At 39.3% G+C, this 16,157-nt stretch overlaps 1 protein-coding gene across 1 annotated transcript; it reads right to left on the minus strand.

The window, feature by feature from the left end:
* Positions 1-234: 234 nt before the first annotated feature.
* ZKSCAN8 (zinc finger with KRAB and SCAN domains 8) lies at positions 235-14,762 on the minus strand. Its single transcript, XM_012664341.1, has 6 exons — positions 14,660-14,762; positions 7,870-8,381; positions 7,069-7,210; positions 4,795-4,886; positions 4,362-4,485; positions 235-3,412 (listed from the first exon to the last, which is right to left on the minus strand). Exons 2-6 carry the CDS (start codon positions 8,284-8,286, stop codon positions 2,433-2,435), a joined length of 1,755 nt encoding a protein of 584 aa, XP_012519795.1. The 5' UTR covers positions 8,287-8,381; positions 14,660-14,762; the 3' UTR covers positions 235-2,432.
* Positions 14,763-16,157: the final 1,395 nt, after the last annotated feature.

Below are 16,157 nucleotides of genomic sequence, written 5' to 3' on the forward strand. Positions count from 1 at the left end.
TACATGTGCTGAATTACCCTTGATAATGTTTTCAAGAAAGTCTTTTTTTACATTCACTCCAGTGTAACAGTAATTTTTCTATACATATTCATTTCTTTTCTCTGAATTTCTGCCAGATGTTTAGTAATTCTGAGATTTAAGTAATCTGATACACATTACTCTGGACACTGATGCATAAAAAGACATTAGTTTGTATATCTACAGACATTTCAATATGTTGCTCTACTAAAAGAGCACTTCAATGGAATAGAAGGCAAGTGTTTCTCTAAAGCATATGGGAGGAGTGTGTGTGTACATACACATGCACACATCTGCGTATTTTTCCCTCTGACAATGTACCCCTCATATGTAATATTTGCATACAAGGTAGCACTGGCCCCAGGCAGAGTCAGTATCTTACAGAGGGTAAGGCACAACTGAAGCAGAGAGCAAGGACCTAGACACAACCAGATTTACTTGTTTCTGGTTTCTTGAAATTTCAAGTACAAGGGAATTAGGAATGGTAACCTATAGGTCAAAAAAGAAAAAAAAAGGAGGGAGGATAAGAAAATAAAGGATAATGCAAAGGACTGTTGCAAACCAAGATGACAAGTGATGGGTGGCTTCATTCACCAACAGCTCAATGAAATAGATGTAAACAACCTTGATGTTGTTAGTCAAAGTGTGCCACAGGGAGGTAGAAAAGGGATCCTATAGGGAAGCAATTTATGATCCAAAATGTATACCTCTATGAGTTAAGGTTTTATGATTGATTTTTTTAATTCATCAATCATAAAATAATGATTGTTATCCCTTTTCAGTGTGCCATTGTGTAGTTTTGATCATAATCTAAATAGTTTTTTTCTGAATAGGCTTAATAGAATCAATTTCAACTTTGAGGGTTAATTTTGGAAAGCCAAAAATTATTCAATTCTAAGTCTAGTGAATAATCAAATAGAATCAAATGTGAATAATAGAGAGTTTTCTTTTATGGTTTATTATATGGGGATTCTAAGAGTATACCAAATATTTTGAGGATCAGTAGCACTACTAGAATAGTACTTTGGAATAACAAGAACTATCTAATTTAAAGGTTAACCCATATTGGATGCATAAGTTCTGGTATGTTACTTTAAACCAGTCTCATTATTTAATACCATATTCCTTGGGATACTGAAAGCCTCAAAGATGAAACATAGTGCCTGGTGATAATGAGTTTAATAGTTTGTCTTTGTTGGTAGATTACATTTATGGATTATAGATAGAGTACACCAGGATTCACAAGAATGAGGAATTGTGAGGTAAGGTATTAGATTACCACTATGGATATTAAAATTATATAAACTGATAGTGAGAAATAGATGGAGAATAATGAGTGAAGTGCTGAGGCCATCTAGGAAGTGGGTCCAAGGTAATGACAACAGTGACAGACCATCTAGTCAGGGAGCTTGTACAGGCTCATAGGAACCTACAAGAGCAGTACTATAATGGGCCTAAAGGGATTAAAGTACATTCTTTGTAAGGATTTTTGTCTTCTTCAAGCACCTGTCTCTTCCTCCTCCTATCTGATGCTATAATTAGGATAACACAAATATCTATTTGTACCACAGTGTACAGTGAGGAGGTGGAAGGAGAGTCAGAAGTCACCGAAAGGGACAATTATCCAAGCTTAAGAGCAGCTGGGCTGAGTCTCCACTCACCTCTTTCTCTGCATCACTCCCATAACCACCATTAATGTGTCCATTTCCTTTGCTGACACAGGTACTGGGACTGGGAGCGATGAAGGATATGTACAGATGCTCAATGACTGAGTGGAGTCAGTGAAGGAGATATATGAAGTAAAATACTTGAGTGCTGTTAAAAATATAGCATTCTGAGTTTGCATGGGAATACGGATTTCCACTGACTAGAAGGAACATTAGAATAAAAAAATGCACGCTTAAGCATAAATACATTAAATGTCTATAAAAATGTTCCTAGAACTAGGATCTTAGAAAGCTAAATATAAGTTTCACATGGAGGCTGCTTTGGACTCTAGAGCAGCTTCTTAGATCAGATTGGGAGTGCCAGCGCACCCCAAGGGAAATAAATGGGAGACAGGCTTCATAGGAGATGGAAGGAAACAGAGGAACTAGGAGTAGCAGCCTCGTTCAAACCTATAGCTACTCACCCAAAAGACAAAGTTAAGTGCCTCAAGTCATGACAAGCAACTTGCTCTAATGCTATGTTAAATTTCTAAAGGATACATTAGGCCATCAGGAGCGCCACTCCACTAGATACCTCCAACGACAGTCAAGCTAATCAACGTGCATCAAGGCACTGGGCCCAAACCACTGAAGAGCTATTCTAACTTTGCCACCAGTACAGATTCTGACACTAAAGTTGCAATGATGATAAACTTTCTGCCTTTTTACTAAAGACCTCTCACCCTCTAATGTTGACTAATGCTCAAACTATGACTGAAGCTTTTCATAAACTCCTATGGATTCAGATTTTTCACCACGGTGGATTCTCTGATGTCGAATGAGACTTGACCTCTGAATAAAGGCTTTCCCACACTCATTACATTGATAGGGTTTCTCCCCTGTGTGGATTCTCAGATGTTGAATGAGACCAGTGTTCCCATTGAAAGCTTTCCCACATTCTTTACATTTATAGGGTCTCTCTCCAGTGTGGATTCTCTGATGTTCAATAAGGCCTGACTTCTGACTGAAAGCCCTCCCACACTCATTGCATTTGTAGGGTTTCTCCCCAGTGTGGCTTCTCTGATGGCCAATAAGATGTGAGCTCCGCCTGAAGGTTTTCCCACACTCATCACACTCATAGGGCTTCTCCCCAGTGTGGATTCTCTGATGTCCAATGAGGTGTGAGCTATGACTGAAAGCTTTCCCACACTCATTACATTCATAGGGTCTCTCCCCACTGTGGATTCTCTGGTGCAGAATAAGACCCGCACTCTGACTGAAAGCCTTCCCACACTGATTGCACTGATATGGCTTCTCCCCAGTGTGGATTCTCTGGTGCAAGATCAGGCCTGTGTTCTGACTGAAGGCTTTACCACACTCCTTACAGTGATAGCGTTTTACTTTGTTGTGAATATCCTGATGGGAAAGAAGGGCTGACCTGTAACTGAAGGCTTTACCACACACATTACACTGATAGGGTTTCTCCCCAGTGTGGATTCTCCAGTGGCGAACAAGGCCTGAGCTCTGAGCAAAGCTTTTCCCACATTCATCACATTTATGTCGTCTCTCTTGTGTAGGATTTCCCCGCTGCCTCTCTAATCTGCCCAGAAGGTCTTGGACTTCTCCATGCTCAAGACCCCTGATAACATCCCCGTTGCATTTGGCAGCTGTCTCTCCATGTGGTTGGATTCCAGTAGATATTACCTGTTTTGAAGCTAATTCCCTGTTCTCATTCCTGGTCTCACCACCTGAAATAAAAAATGTAATAAACATCAAGCCAATGTCACTTCCCATTTTTATGCTAGGAGAAAGGAAATGAAGAGGAAAAGGACAGTACATATGAAACATGCATAAGTAAACATAAAGCTTCTGTCTCCAAAATGCTTTCTTAATAGGCGGAGGTAATAAGCAGGGTCAGACAGAAGTAACACAGGCCAACTGGGAAAGAGGCACCATGACAAAAGAGGGTTATTGGAAGGGGAAGTAAAGTCAGGAAGGAATCCAATGAGATAAAGTAGAAGTTGAGAAGTGGGATGGAATATGGAACTACTAAAAGAACTAATGAATGGGACAGAAATGCACAAGTGCTCCAGTCATTAAAACAGAAGGACAGCCAGGCACAGTGACCCACACTTGTAATCCCAATACTTTGGGAGGCCAAGGCAGGAGGATCACTTGAGGCCAGGAGTTTAAGACCAGCCTGGGCAACATAGCAAGACCCTGTCTCACATGTAGTGGCATGTGCCTGTAGTCCTAGCTATTTGGGAGGGTGAAGCAAGAGGATCACCTGAGCCCAGGAGTTTGAGGTTGCAGTGAGCTATGATAGCACCACTGCACTCTAGCCTGGGCAACAGAGTGAGAGTGTCTCTCAAAAAAAAAAAAAAGGAGGCACAATAGGCTTATGTGAGAAAAACAGATGTAAGGATCCTATAGGAACTAGGAGAAGAAATGGGTGAACTCAGAAAGAACTAGAGAGATGTCAATTTCCAACTGGCAAACAGACCAATAGCCAGGTACAAACTGTAAGGAAGTTCTGGATTGAAGAAGAAAAGTTTCATTAAGTCTCAACACTATCCCTCTGTTGGATCCTGAGTTTAAACCCAACTATGTCTTTCAGAAAGCTCATAGCTACCATACACATTTAAAAAAAATAAATAAAACATTTTAAGTGATAATAATAACCACAGCTCTCCTTACCCAGGGAGAACATGTTTCTGTAATTCTCTGGCTTGTTAGCTCTACTCAGATTCTTCTGTGATGGATCAAGAAGCCACTCCTCTCGAATGAGGGACACAGCCATGTCCTCGATCTTCTCCAAAGTCTGAAACACAATAAGATTCCCATTTGGGGACGGGACTGCTCCAAAGCTCAAACCTACAAAGATCCATCAGTGTTGGGATAGGATTAAGAGACGGGAATGTATTATATAAAGGGATCTGAATAACCAGGAAGAAGAGGAAAGTGCATTTGATTTATTGGGGGGAAATCCAGGATCAATCTAGCTCTATGCAAAAGAATTTGGGGCAAGTTCTTGGGTAGGTACTACTACAAACAGTCCAGACATAGCATAGATGCCACAAACACTGCCAAGCAGAGTTATGGCGTTTCAGTGAGAAAGAGCACAACTCACCTGGAACCCTGCCGTTAGAAGTGTAGCTGTCATTTCCTGGTCTCCAGAACTTCCTTTCTGCGAAGGGGTAGGACTCTGAGAAGTAGAGAAGGCTGAGAGAGGAGAAAGGAGTTTGAGTGAGACCAGCCCTGTCTTGTGATTGTGGGAACGAGCACTCACCCATTCCAAATCACATGTATTTCAGCAAATATGCATGTCAAAGATTTTTGCATACAAAGTGCTGATACCTTGGACTCTGAGCCCATACCTATGGTTGCCCACAAAACATTTATACTTTAATGTCCCTGAACTCAGCCAGAAGTTACACTCAAAAATAGAAAGTATTCTGGTTTTCTAACAGGAATCGCTTTTCAATTTCTTCTCTAACACCAAAACTATTTCTATCTTTGTGCTTGTATACAGTCATTTATTTAGGTCCTGCTCTCTTGACAAACTAAATATAAGAACCAATATATCTCTATTAACTCATTTACCTTTCTGAAATGCCTATCATGGCTGCCAGTATTTGCTTCCTACAGATATCAGACAGCTTATTACCAAAATCAACATAGATTACTGTGTCTCAGGCAACAAGTATTATGACTTTAGATAAGCATATTATTAACTGAAAGTGTTTCTGTACTTCTATAGAAATATTAAAAATTCATATATATAAAACAAACTACTATCAACCACATAAATGAAAAAATACGAAATATGGGGGAAGATGAGACTGGAACATCTCATTCTGCAAGAAAGTAAGAAAATTTGCAAAAACTAATGGGAAAATGTCAAAAAGACACAGGACCCAGACTGAAGGGACCTCCTTTGGCCAAATCTGAGATGATTTAAACATCAAAACAAAGATAATAACAGAATATTTATGATATAAATAGAAATTTATGAGTCTATACTGACAAATAATAAAAAAATAAAATGGGGAGAAGAGAACACTTTCCCTTATAATAAACAACAAATAAATGTAGAAGGAATGACAGAAAATCACTTAGTTTATAACCATCTTTGTAATCAATGATTCAGTCAACAAGCATCAAGGAATATTAAAACTAGTGTTTTAGTAACAAAAGTTTAATGAGGACTAGGGTATTTACACAGACTCAAGCGTATCTCCTCACAAACGCTTATTAAGCACAATGGGAAAAATAACTTTACAAGGATTAAACTAGCAACACTAACCTTAACTAAGTCATCAAAGATAATATCACCAATAACAGGACAAATTCCTGTGTAACTCTGAGGAGTACAACATCACTTACTGAGATTTAGGTTGTATATACTTTGTAGGGTGAGGTGTTCCTGACAAATACATACAACCTGAATCTAAACATGAGGAAATATCATGCAAATATCATTGCACTGCATGCAATATCATGCAAATTGCAGCCATTCTACAAAATAACACACCTGTACTTTTCAAAAATGTCAAGATCATGAAAGGCAGAGAAAGGTTGAGGAACTATTCCAAATTAAAGGAGACTAAAGAGATATGACAACTAATTGCACAGTGTGATCTTGGACTAGACTGGACCAGAAAGAACATTATTGGGACAATTGGCAAAATACAAACTGTGGACTAGATTAGTATTGTATCAATGTTACTTTTTTCTTTTATTTTTTTTGAGACAGAGTCTCACTCTGTCACCCTGGATAGAGTGCAGTGGTGTCATCATAGCTCACTACAACCTCAAACTCCTGGGCTCAAGGGATCCTCTTGCCTCAGCCTCCCGAGTAGCTGGGACTACAGGTGTGCGCCACAACGCCCAGCTAATTTTTCTATTTTTAGTAGAGATGGGGGTCTCACTCTCGCTCAGGCTGGTCTCGAACTCCTGAGCTCAAGCAATCCTCTCACTTCAGCCTCCCAGAGTGGCAGGATTACAGGCGTGAGCCATCACACCCGGCCAATGTTACGTTTCTTACTTGTGATAAATTTAGTGTGGTTATTTAAGAAATGCCCTTGTCTGAGGAAATCCATACTGAAATATTTGAAAATAAAATGGTATGATGATACCAGCAAAACCTCAAAAATGCCTATGTTGTCAATGTACTAGATAACAAAAATGTGTTGATACATAAAAATTCCCAAATCCTTTAGTTTGTTCATGAGTTTATCACTGAGATGAATAGTCTGTGTTTGAAGCCTAGGTAAGTATTTAAGCACAGATATTAGGACTGGAATATACACAAGATTTTAGTTCCTGGTTCTCCAGGTATCCCAAGTGTACTTCTTTTCTTTCTACTTCCCCCTTTCTTCATCATTGAAATCTGGCTCCTCACCTCTTTCTTGTGGCCCTTGGGACACTGGAGATTTATGCTGGATTGCCGCAGGTTGGAGCTGAGTACTTGGAGCCTCTGATGCAGATTCTGAATGTATCACTTCCTCCCAGAGTACCCTATGTCCATGTACATGAGCTGGGACCTGGAAACAATGAGATAGATTACAAGGAATCTTTTTGTGAAATGAAGTGAACAACATGAGAGGACCAAGAGCACATCTATAGGGATACATGCTTGAGGAAGGAAACAGCACAATCTCATTTACTTCCCAGGGACAGTAAGGAACACAAATATGTGGACTAGCACAGAAAGAAAGGCATCATTTCTGCTTAGTACTGAAGGAACACATTTCTGCTGATGCCCTCCCTGCTACACAGAACACCAATATTTTAAGTTCCCAAGGCAGGGAAAAAAAAAAAAAAAATAGAAACTTAAAGTAGTGCTATGCAATGAAAAAAACCTTTTGATAAGGAACTAGGAAGCCTGGGTTCTGACCTCAGATCTACCTTTAATTATTTGGATGTCCCCGAAAAAGTAATTTAAGCCTCGTAGGCATTAAGTTCCCATGTGGCAAAGAAGAGCAATAATACACTGTAGGGATGTTATGAGGAAAAAAAAAATGGATTAATACCCTTTACAAAAATAAAAAGAACTCTACAAATACAAGCTATACTACAACTATTTTTGTCCTTATCCAACAGAAACTGATACTAAGCATTCGCTCTCCCACTACAACGACAACGTCCTTCTTCCCAGCTTCCAGGACTCCCAGTCACAGCATGCACACCTCCTTCTACTTACTGGTCGTCCCAGTATATCAATCTGCCTTTCCAAATCCTCTAATAGAGTCACCACCTCCTCTCCGTTCTCTAGTTGATGTTCCTTAACCAGAGTCTGGAGCTCCTCAGGTAGGATGGTCAAGAACTGCTCCAGCACCAGCAGCTCCAGGATCTGCTCCTTGGTGTTCAAATCTGGCCTCAGCCACTGATGGCAAAGTGCCCGGAGTTGGATCAGAGCTTCTCGGGGTCCTAGTGTCTCCTGGTAACATAACTGCCTGAAGCGCAGGCGGAACAGTTCTTGGCCAGGAGGGTTACCTTCATGCAGACTAGATTCCTGGTCCCAACCATGATCCTCCTCTACCTTCACAATTACAAGGTCCTCTTCAGGAGCTTGATCTGGTGGAGATGAGGCTGAAAGCTTTCTTAATTCTTCAGCCATTTAGTGCCTGAAAAGCTCAGGAGGCTCTGCGTCCACTACCTTCTTTATCTTCTTAACAGATGAACCTTCTGAGAGCCTCTTTTCTAAGGGTACTTCTTCAGGAAGAGAAAATGATAAATAGTGTTAAAGCAAATCGAAAGTCTTAGTAACTTACAATATCTTAACAAGCTCTCTACCATGATATGGACCTCATGGCTCAGCCATTTAAATGATCCTCTCCACTGTTCCAGAAATAACTCCTTACCTCCTTATCTTTCTGCCATGCCAGCCATGCCAAACCCATCCAGAGAATAACCTCTTTCTTCTGCTTTCATCTATACATTTAGGGATGAGGAACACGGCTAAACAAAGTCAGGACTAGGACTAGGTGAAATTCTGTGTATAACCTCAGCTGGCCTTCAATGCTGCTCACTTAACTCCTTTTAAGCATTTGTTTCACCAGCTGTACTAAACCATTTCTACACACTTCAGCTCTCAACCTCTCCCTCATGTTCAACAGATAAAAACCAGGTGCAGTGGCTCACACCTGTAATCCCAGCATTTTGAGAAGCTGAGGTGGGGGAGGATTGCTTGAGGCCAGGAGTTCAAGACCAGCCTGGGCAACATAGTAAGACCTCATTTCTAAAAAAAATTAGCTGGGCATGGTGGCAAGCACCTGTGACCGTAGCTGCTTGGGAGGTTGAGGTAAGAAGATTACCTGAGCCCAGGAGTTCAAGACTGCAGTGAGCTATGATCACACCACTGCACTCCAGTATGGGCAGCAGAGAGAGACCCTGTCTCAAAAATCAAAAAAACCCCAAAATAATCAGATAAGACTAATTTTCATATGAGCTAGCTCAAGGCATTGTCAAGAATTTTCCCAACACCTTCCTTTATCCTACTTGTACTCCCCATCTTCCCTATTCTCTCAAGGCTAACCTCTTCTACTATGGAGCTTATGTCCAACTCAAGAACTCTCCCAAGAAATCTCAATGCCCTATCAAAATCTACAACCCAAAAGTCTAATCCTATACACTAATGAGCTTCCAGAATGTTATACAAATAAAATCATATAGTATGTAGCTTTCTGAGTCTGGTATCTTTTACTTAGCGAAATACATGTGATGTTAATCAATGTTGCATCTATCAGTTTATTCCTTATGTGGATGAATGTTTACCCATTCCCCAGTTGAGAGATATGAGTTGTTTCCAGTTTTTGATTACAAATAAAGCCACTGTGAGCATCTACACGAGTTTTTGTGTGAATATAGTTTTCATTTCACTTGGGTAAATATTCACAAGTAAAACTACTGGATAATAAAATACATGTATGTATAACTTTACAAGAAACTGTCAAACTGTTTTCCAAACGGGCTGTAACACTTTGCATTCCACTAGCAATACTTGAGAATTGCAGCTGCTCCCCACCCTAACCAGCACTTGATGTGTTTTTGTTTTTAATTTTAGATATTTTAATAGGTATGTAGTAATATTTCATTATGGCTTTAATATCTCATTTATGGTTTAAATTTGCACCTCCCTACAAATAATGCTGAGCATCTTCGTACGTGCTCATCTACCATCCATATATTTTCATTAAGTTTCTGTTCAAAACGTTTGCCTATTTTTTAATTTTTTTTAATTAAGTTTAGAGAGTTCCTTATATATTCTGGATACAAGTCCCTTATATGATTTGAAAGTATTTCCTTTTTCATTCTATTTACAGTACCTTTTGAAGAACAAAGGTTCATAGTTTTTTGAAGCTTATTTTTTTCTTTTAGGAATTATGCTATTGGTGTCATATCTAAGAAATCTTTGCTTAACCCAAGGTAATAAAGATTTTCTTCTAAAAGTTTTATAGTTTTAGGTTTTACATTTAGATCTATAATTTCGAGTTAATTTTTGTATAGAGTTTGAGGTATAGATGGAGGTTCTTTTTTTTTGCGTACAGATATCAAATTGTTCTAGAACCATTAGTGGAAAGGATTATCCTTTGTCCACTGAATTGTCTTTGTATCTTTCTCAAAAAATCAATAGACCATATACATGTGGGTCTATTTCTGGAATCTTTATTCTGTACCAGTGACCTAAATGTCTATCCTTTCACCAACACAAAACTGTCTTGATTAGGTGATTTATTTACTTAAGACAGGGTCTTACTCTATCAGAGTGCAGTGGCATGATCATAGCTCACTGCAACCTCAAACTCCTGGGCTCAAGGGATCCTCCTGCCTCAGCTTCCCGAGTAGCTGGGACTACAGGTGCATACCACCATGCCGGGCTAATTTTTGTTTTTTGTACAAACGGGGTCTGTCTCTTGCTCAGGCTGGTCTCTAGCAATCCTCCAGCCTTAAGCAATGCTCCTGCCTCAGCCTTCCCAAGAACTAGGATTACAGATGTCAGCCACTGCGCCTGGTCTTCATGTGGCTTTTAAGATCTTGAAATCAAGTAGTACGAGTCCTGCAATTTTGTTGTTTTTGAAATTGTTTTGGCTTTTCTAATTCTGGTGCCTTTTGATATGCATTTTACAATTGGCTTGTTCATTCCCACAAAAATATTCTGGAATGGGATTTGTGTTGAATCTATAGCTCAGTTTAGGAACAATTGATATCTTAACAATACTGAGTTTTCCATTCTGTGAACACAGTATATCTCTACATTTAAGTCTTTTTTGACTTCTTTCATCAGTGCCTCAACAAACTATTCTTAAAGGACAAAGTGAAATACTGTTGCCTTTAAAATCCTTTCCTGGTGATTCCAACTGGAAGTTATTTCCCTCTTTATACTTCTGCTACATAAATGTGTACTGTTTTAATGTTACTTATCCCATAACTGTATATTATTAGTTGCAAAGGAATTCTGACTTCACATCTTAATTGAATGTTCCCCTTAAGCAGAGGTACCTATCTTATTGATAGACCCAAAGAACATTAGAGGGCTGTATTTACAATACTTAACAGAAAATGTGTCTGTATTTGCTATAAGGTTCAGAAACAAGACCAAATGTCCAAAACGAGGCCAATTTCATATCTCTACTTCTTTGTGAAATATACGTCTATAGTTTCTGTCCTTGGCATAGACGTCTCTTGCCTATGGCTACAGTGGTAACTGGTCATCTTACCTTTGGTTATCCTTTTTTCCCATTTATGTTCCACAATGCTGCTGTGGGTTAAAATTATGTCCCCCCAAAAGATATGTTGAGATCCTAATCTTTGGTACCTGTGAACATGACCTGACTTGGAAATAGGGTCTTTGCAGATGTAATCAAGTTAAGATGAAGTTATACTGGACTAGGATAGGTTCTTAATACAATATGACTCGTATACTTTTTTTTTTTTTTTTTGAGACAGAGTCTCACTCTGTTGCCTGGGCTAGAGTGCCGTGGCATCAGCCTAGCTCACAGCAATCTCAAACTCCTGGGCTCAAGCAATCCTACTGCTTCAGCCTCCCAAGTAGCTGGGACTACAGGCATGCGCCACCATGCCCAGCTAATTTTTTCTATATATTTTTAGTTGTCCAGCTAATTTCCTTCTATTTTCAGTAGAGACAGGGTCTCCCTCTTGCTCAGGCTGGTCTCGAACTCCTGAGCTCAAACAATCTGCCTGCCTTGGCCTCCCAGAGGCCTCTTTTCTTTTTAAGAGGAACATAGATGCTCAGAGAGGACATGTGAAGGATTAGGGCAGAGAGGTCACAGATACTATTAAACTTCCTACAGTGCACAACACAGACCCCCCACAACAAAGAATTATTTGGCCCAAAGTGTCAATGCCCAAGTTAATAAATCCCAGTCTAGCTGAAATCATTCAAGTCCAACTCTAACTTATCTACTACCTTTTTCATGAGGTGTTCTCTGTCAACCTCCCAGCCCCCAGGTGCTTATTCCTGCCAAAGTATTTTTTACATAGTCCAAATATAGGACTTATCACATTGTGCAGAGTATTGGGAATGTCTGCCTGTGGCCATGGCCTTCTTGTAAAGTTTGTTTGCAGAAGTAACGTTTATCTTTGTATCTCAGGCAGCACCACAGAGAATGGAGCCAAGCATAACCAAAGGCAGCATATCCAAAAGCAGCTGGCAAGAGATGCCTAATATCGAGATAACACCACAGATCTATAGCCCATAAAGACAGAGGCACTTAGGAAGAAAATCAGATTACTGTACATGTAATTCCTGACATGAGTCTTAAAAGCAGTGCTTCATTATCTTTCAGGTTTTTTTTGCATGCGGGGGTGGGGGGGGTTGGTTTATACTCTTCAACCTAAAGAAAACACAGAACTGTATGTGCCTACAGGCACAAAATTTTACATTCAATTTCAGCAGAGTTTACAGACGAAAACCCATCCAAGAATGTCAAGAAGATTAACCAAAAAAAAAAGAAGAACCCTATTTAGAAAGTGTGTACAGAATAGGAAGGAAATTTGAAAATTATCTTTAAACTTAGACAAGGCTGGGAACAATAGCGTAGGGAATAAACTACAGATTGGAAGAACCAAGGAGCAAGAGATAAAGTTAAATACAGCAATTAACCTAAGGAGTATAATTCATGGATTATGACTTTATACAGAAGTGGTGGGATTGCTAGACTAGCGAGATTTGGGGGAAGAATAGAGAGTTTGGGCAAGATGTTATTTTGTTGAGGGTGTGAGATAAGGGTAATCAATTTTGTTTTGAACAGATATGGATGTTCCTAATTTTAAAATAAAATTATTTAATTTTTAAAAGCAATTAAAGTTTAACAAATTCTTAAATTTTGTTAAAATAACTACTTACGGTTTAATGTTAAAATTTAAAGGTCATCACAATGGGACATGAATTCTAAGGTCTAATTGCTTAGAATGTGATACTATATAGTTATAGTTCTACCATGTTTTCTTATAAATTTCATTAAAGCCAAGGTTCATTTTTAACTACTCAACAACTGGACATCTTACAATCAATCCTCATCAATACTAGCTATAAAATATTTCAACGTGAAGTGTGCAGCATTCGAGAACTTTATATTGTTGATGTGGTTAAAGTCTCAATAGTTACAGATAGAAGTCATATGAAGGTTTATTCATATTTTATACCACAGGAGCCAACAGGTCTTGTCCATTCCTGATCTTGATTATTCTTTTTAGTGGCTAATTTTCCATTTTTTTGTCTCTTCCCTCTCTAATCAGCCAGTTTTTGAGAATTACCACCTATAAATGAGTACAAAATCAGTCTGCTATGTACCTTCCTCTCAAAAAGTTTTGAGTATACACATCTGTATCAAGTTGGTAAGCACCTTGTGGATGAAGACCAATTCTTTTGTATTCTCCTTAACACCTCTTCAAGTTTATTGATTTATGAATTTAAAATAGATAATCTTTAAAGCTTATTCTGGATCTTAAATGCTATAATACTGTGAACTATTGAAGACAACTTTTAAAAGCATTATTTTTTCACTAGTTGTTGAAAATTCTTCAGACTAAGTCTAAATTGAGAATTGTTTGGGAACTGAAAACAAAACAAAAAAATATTTTCCAGGATTTAATTTCCAGAAAAGGTAGGTGAAGCAAATACTATACTTTCTAGTTATCTGAAATTGCATTAGCTGAAAGTTTTTAATATCCTACCATATTTTACACTTATCCAAAACAGAAATACAAAACATGTATGCATTTGCCAAAACAATGATTGCTACATAAATATACTCAACTGAACTAATCAAACAACAAAGATATATTTTTGAAGGTGGTGGTGGCAAGTCAAGGAGCCTGACAAAAATTACTCATGACTGACCTGGGTTTTGGAAATGGGGACCCTCCCAAAGAGTTAACAGACATCTACTTCAGTTAGCTTTAATAAATGAAATAAGCAAAGTATTCTGATGTTGAATTTTATATTACTCCGAAGTTTTAAAAAATGTTTCTTTTGTACAATTATCCAGTCAACACACCACTAGTCTCTGAATACGCTAAAAGGAGAATAACTTAACAGCAAAAATAGAAAGGTCCATAGATAACTGGGGCTTCCAAAAGCAAAATAGGTATTTTTCAAAAAGTTAGAATTTTATTGCGACCGAAACGTAAAACGGTGCTAAGTGAAAACAATTCAGACCATGGAAATAGCTGGATAAAAGATAAGGAGGGGGAAGTTCCCTACTTTAAAACAAATAAGATCTACTAAAAAATAATACCATAAAATAATTAGCTATAAAGAAAGCAAATCTTCATAAAAGGTTCCCTCACAAAAAGTTTGGGGACACGGACTCGGCCTGCGCTAGCAACTAAGGCGGCCCCTCACAGTCCGAATCAGTCTACCACCCCACAGGATCCCTCTTCAGACCCCTCAGGCCTGTCCTCAGCCGCGGCCTAGTCCAGGCACAAAGCGCCCCCTTTCCTCCGGTCCACAGCACGACCATACTCACCGTGAGTCCCAGAGGCAGCCCGGGGTGGGGAAGGAGGCTGCAAAGTAAGAACAAACTCGGAAGAAGGTCAGGGGAAAAAGGGGACAAAAGCAGTACCAGGACCAGGTCCCTCCAGCCACTAACTTCCAAACCTCCGGAGGCACAACACCAGCCAGCACGAATCCTGCCCCAAAGGCACTTCCGGAAGCTCTCTAGGAATACTGGAGGTCTGAAAGCTCTATGGTCTGTCGATGGAGGGGACAGGGGCCAACACGCTCCTCACCCACAGTACGTTTTGCCTTGGGTTTCTCCCTCATCTGCGCTTTGCAGGGTTGCGCTGCTGCTGGGGACAGTGACTGTCCTGGGGAATAACGGACTTTAGCGTCCCCTCCGCCTCTCGAGCCCGTCTGGCTAACGCACGTTCGCTGGCAAGGGTAACGGTCCCCTGGGGGCAAATCTGCTGGCGTGCGCAGGCCGGGGCTGAGAACTGGAGGAACCTGGGAAAGCAGTGGAGCAGGGAGCATTTTATGGATCCTTATGACGCTAATTGACTGCACTCGCGTTTGGCCCTATCAGATACTCCCTTGTACTTTACTGTTTTCACTTCATAAATATATACAGTCCTCCCACATAGACTGCAAATTTCTTGAAGAACTCTTCTAATCAGTTATAGTTCTGTGAATTCCCTATGGCATGGCAGCTAGTACACTTTGTTAAGTATTTAAAAAATTGTAATTAAAAATAAATTTTTTGAATCTTTACATATTTTCCACCCTTTCTTGGTGAATTTCAGTCTCTTACAAAACCTGCTTTGCTGCATAGCTGTTTTAATGCTAATCTATGATGTAAACTTCAGGAGTAGAACCTTTTAATACCACAAAATTTAGGACACAGATCTATGTTCATTCTTTATATACCTGTTGTGTTAAAGCCTTTAACTTTTCAGATTAAATAGGATTTTAGGGGGGTAGAGGTTGTGGGAAGTGTCTTATTTCTGTTGTTTGGGTCCCATCTTTTTATTCCCTTCAGTGCCTTTCCTAACTACCTATTTATTGAGTTCTCAGGTACCGTTCCAGTCTTAATTTCCCTTTATCTGCTCCCGCGGGTAGCCACCACCGATCTTACTATCCCTTCCCCATTCCTAACTCCCACATATTTTGTCCACCCACCACGTAGTTTTCATTTGTTTTTAAGGGTTTTGCCATCTTGTCATCACAACAAAAGAAGTAAACCATAAACAACAAGAAGTTACAGTGCTAGTAGACTTTTTCAGTGCACTTACTTTTGCTCTTTATTTCACAGTTCTTGCCTTCCAACTGGGATAGTAATTGGAGGTAACTGGCAACAGACTAGAACTCTGTTTCTTTTTTCATATTTAAAAAAGAATTTTTTAAATCCAAAGTTGTGCATATATGTAGTTATACAGATACAATGTGCACACAACTGTATCTGTACATACTTGTGCACACAACTGTATCTGTACATACTGTGTACATAGCTGTGTACACGTAGGAAGTAA

Source organism: Propithecus coquereli, unplaced genomic scaffold (genome assembly GCF_000956105.1).
Source record: "Propithecus coquereli isolate 6110/MARCELLA unplaced genomic scaffold, Pcoq_1.0 Scaffold882, whole genome shotgun sequence".
Lineage (NCBI taxonomy): Eukaryota > Metazoa > Chordata > Mammalia > Primates > Indriidae > Propithecus > Propithecus coquereli.

Coding starts and splice junctions, on each gene's coding strand:
- ZKSCAN8 (XM_012664341.1), bottom strand. CDS start 8,286: ATGGCTGAAGAATTAAGAAAGCTTTCAGCCTCATCTCCACCAGATCAA. Junction 4,486..4,794: donor TTCTAACGGCAGGGTTCCAG/GTGAGTTGTGCT, acceptor ATTGTGTTTCAG/ACTTTGGAGAAGATCGAGGA. Junction 3,413..4,361: donor CAGAAACATGTTCTCCCTGG/GTAAGGAGAGCT, acceptor TTTTTATTTCAG/GTGGTGAGACCAGGAATGAG.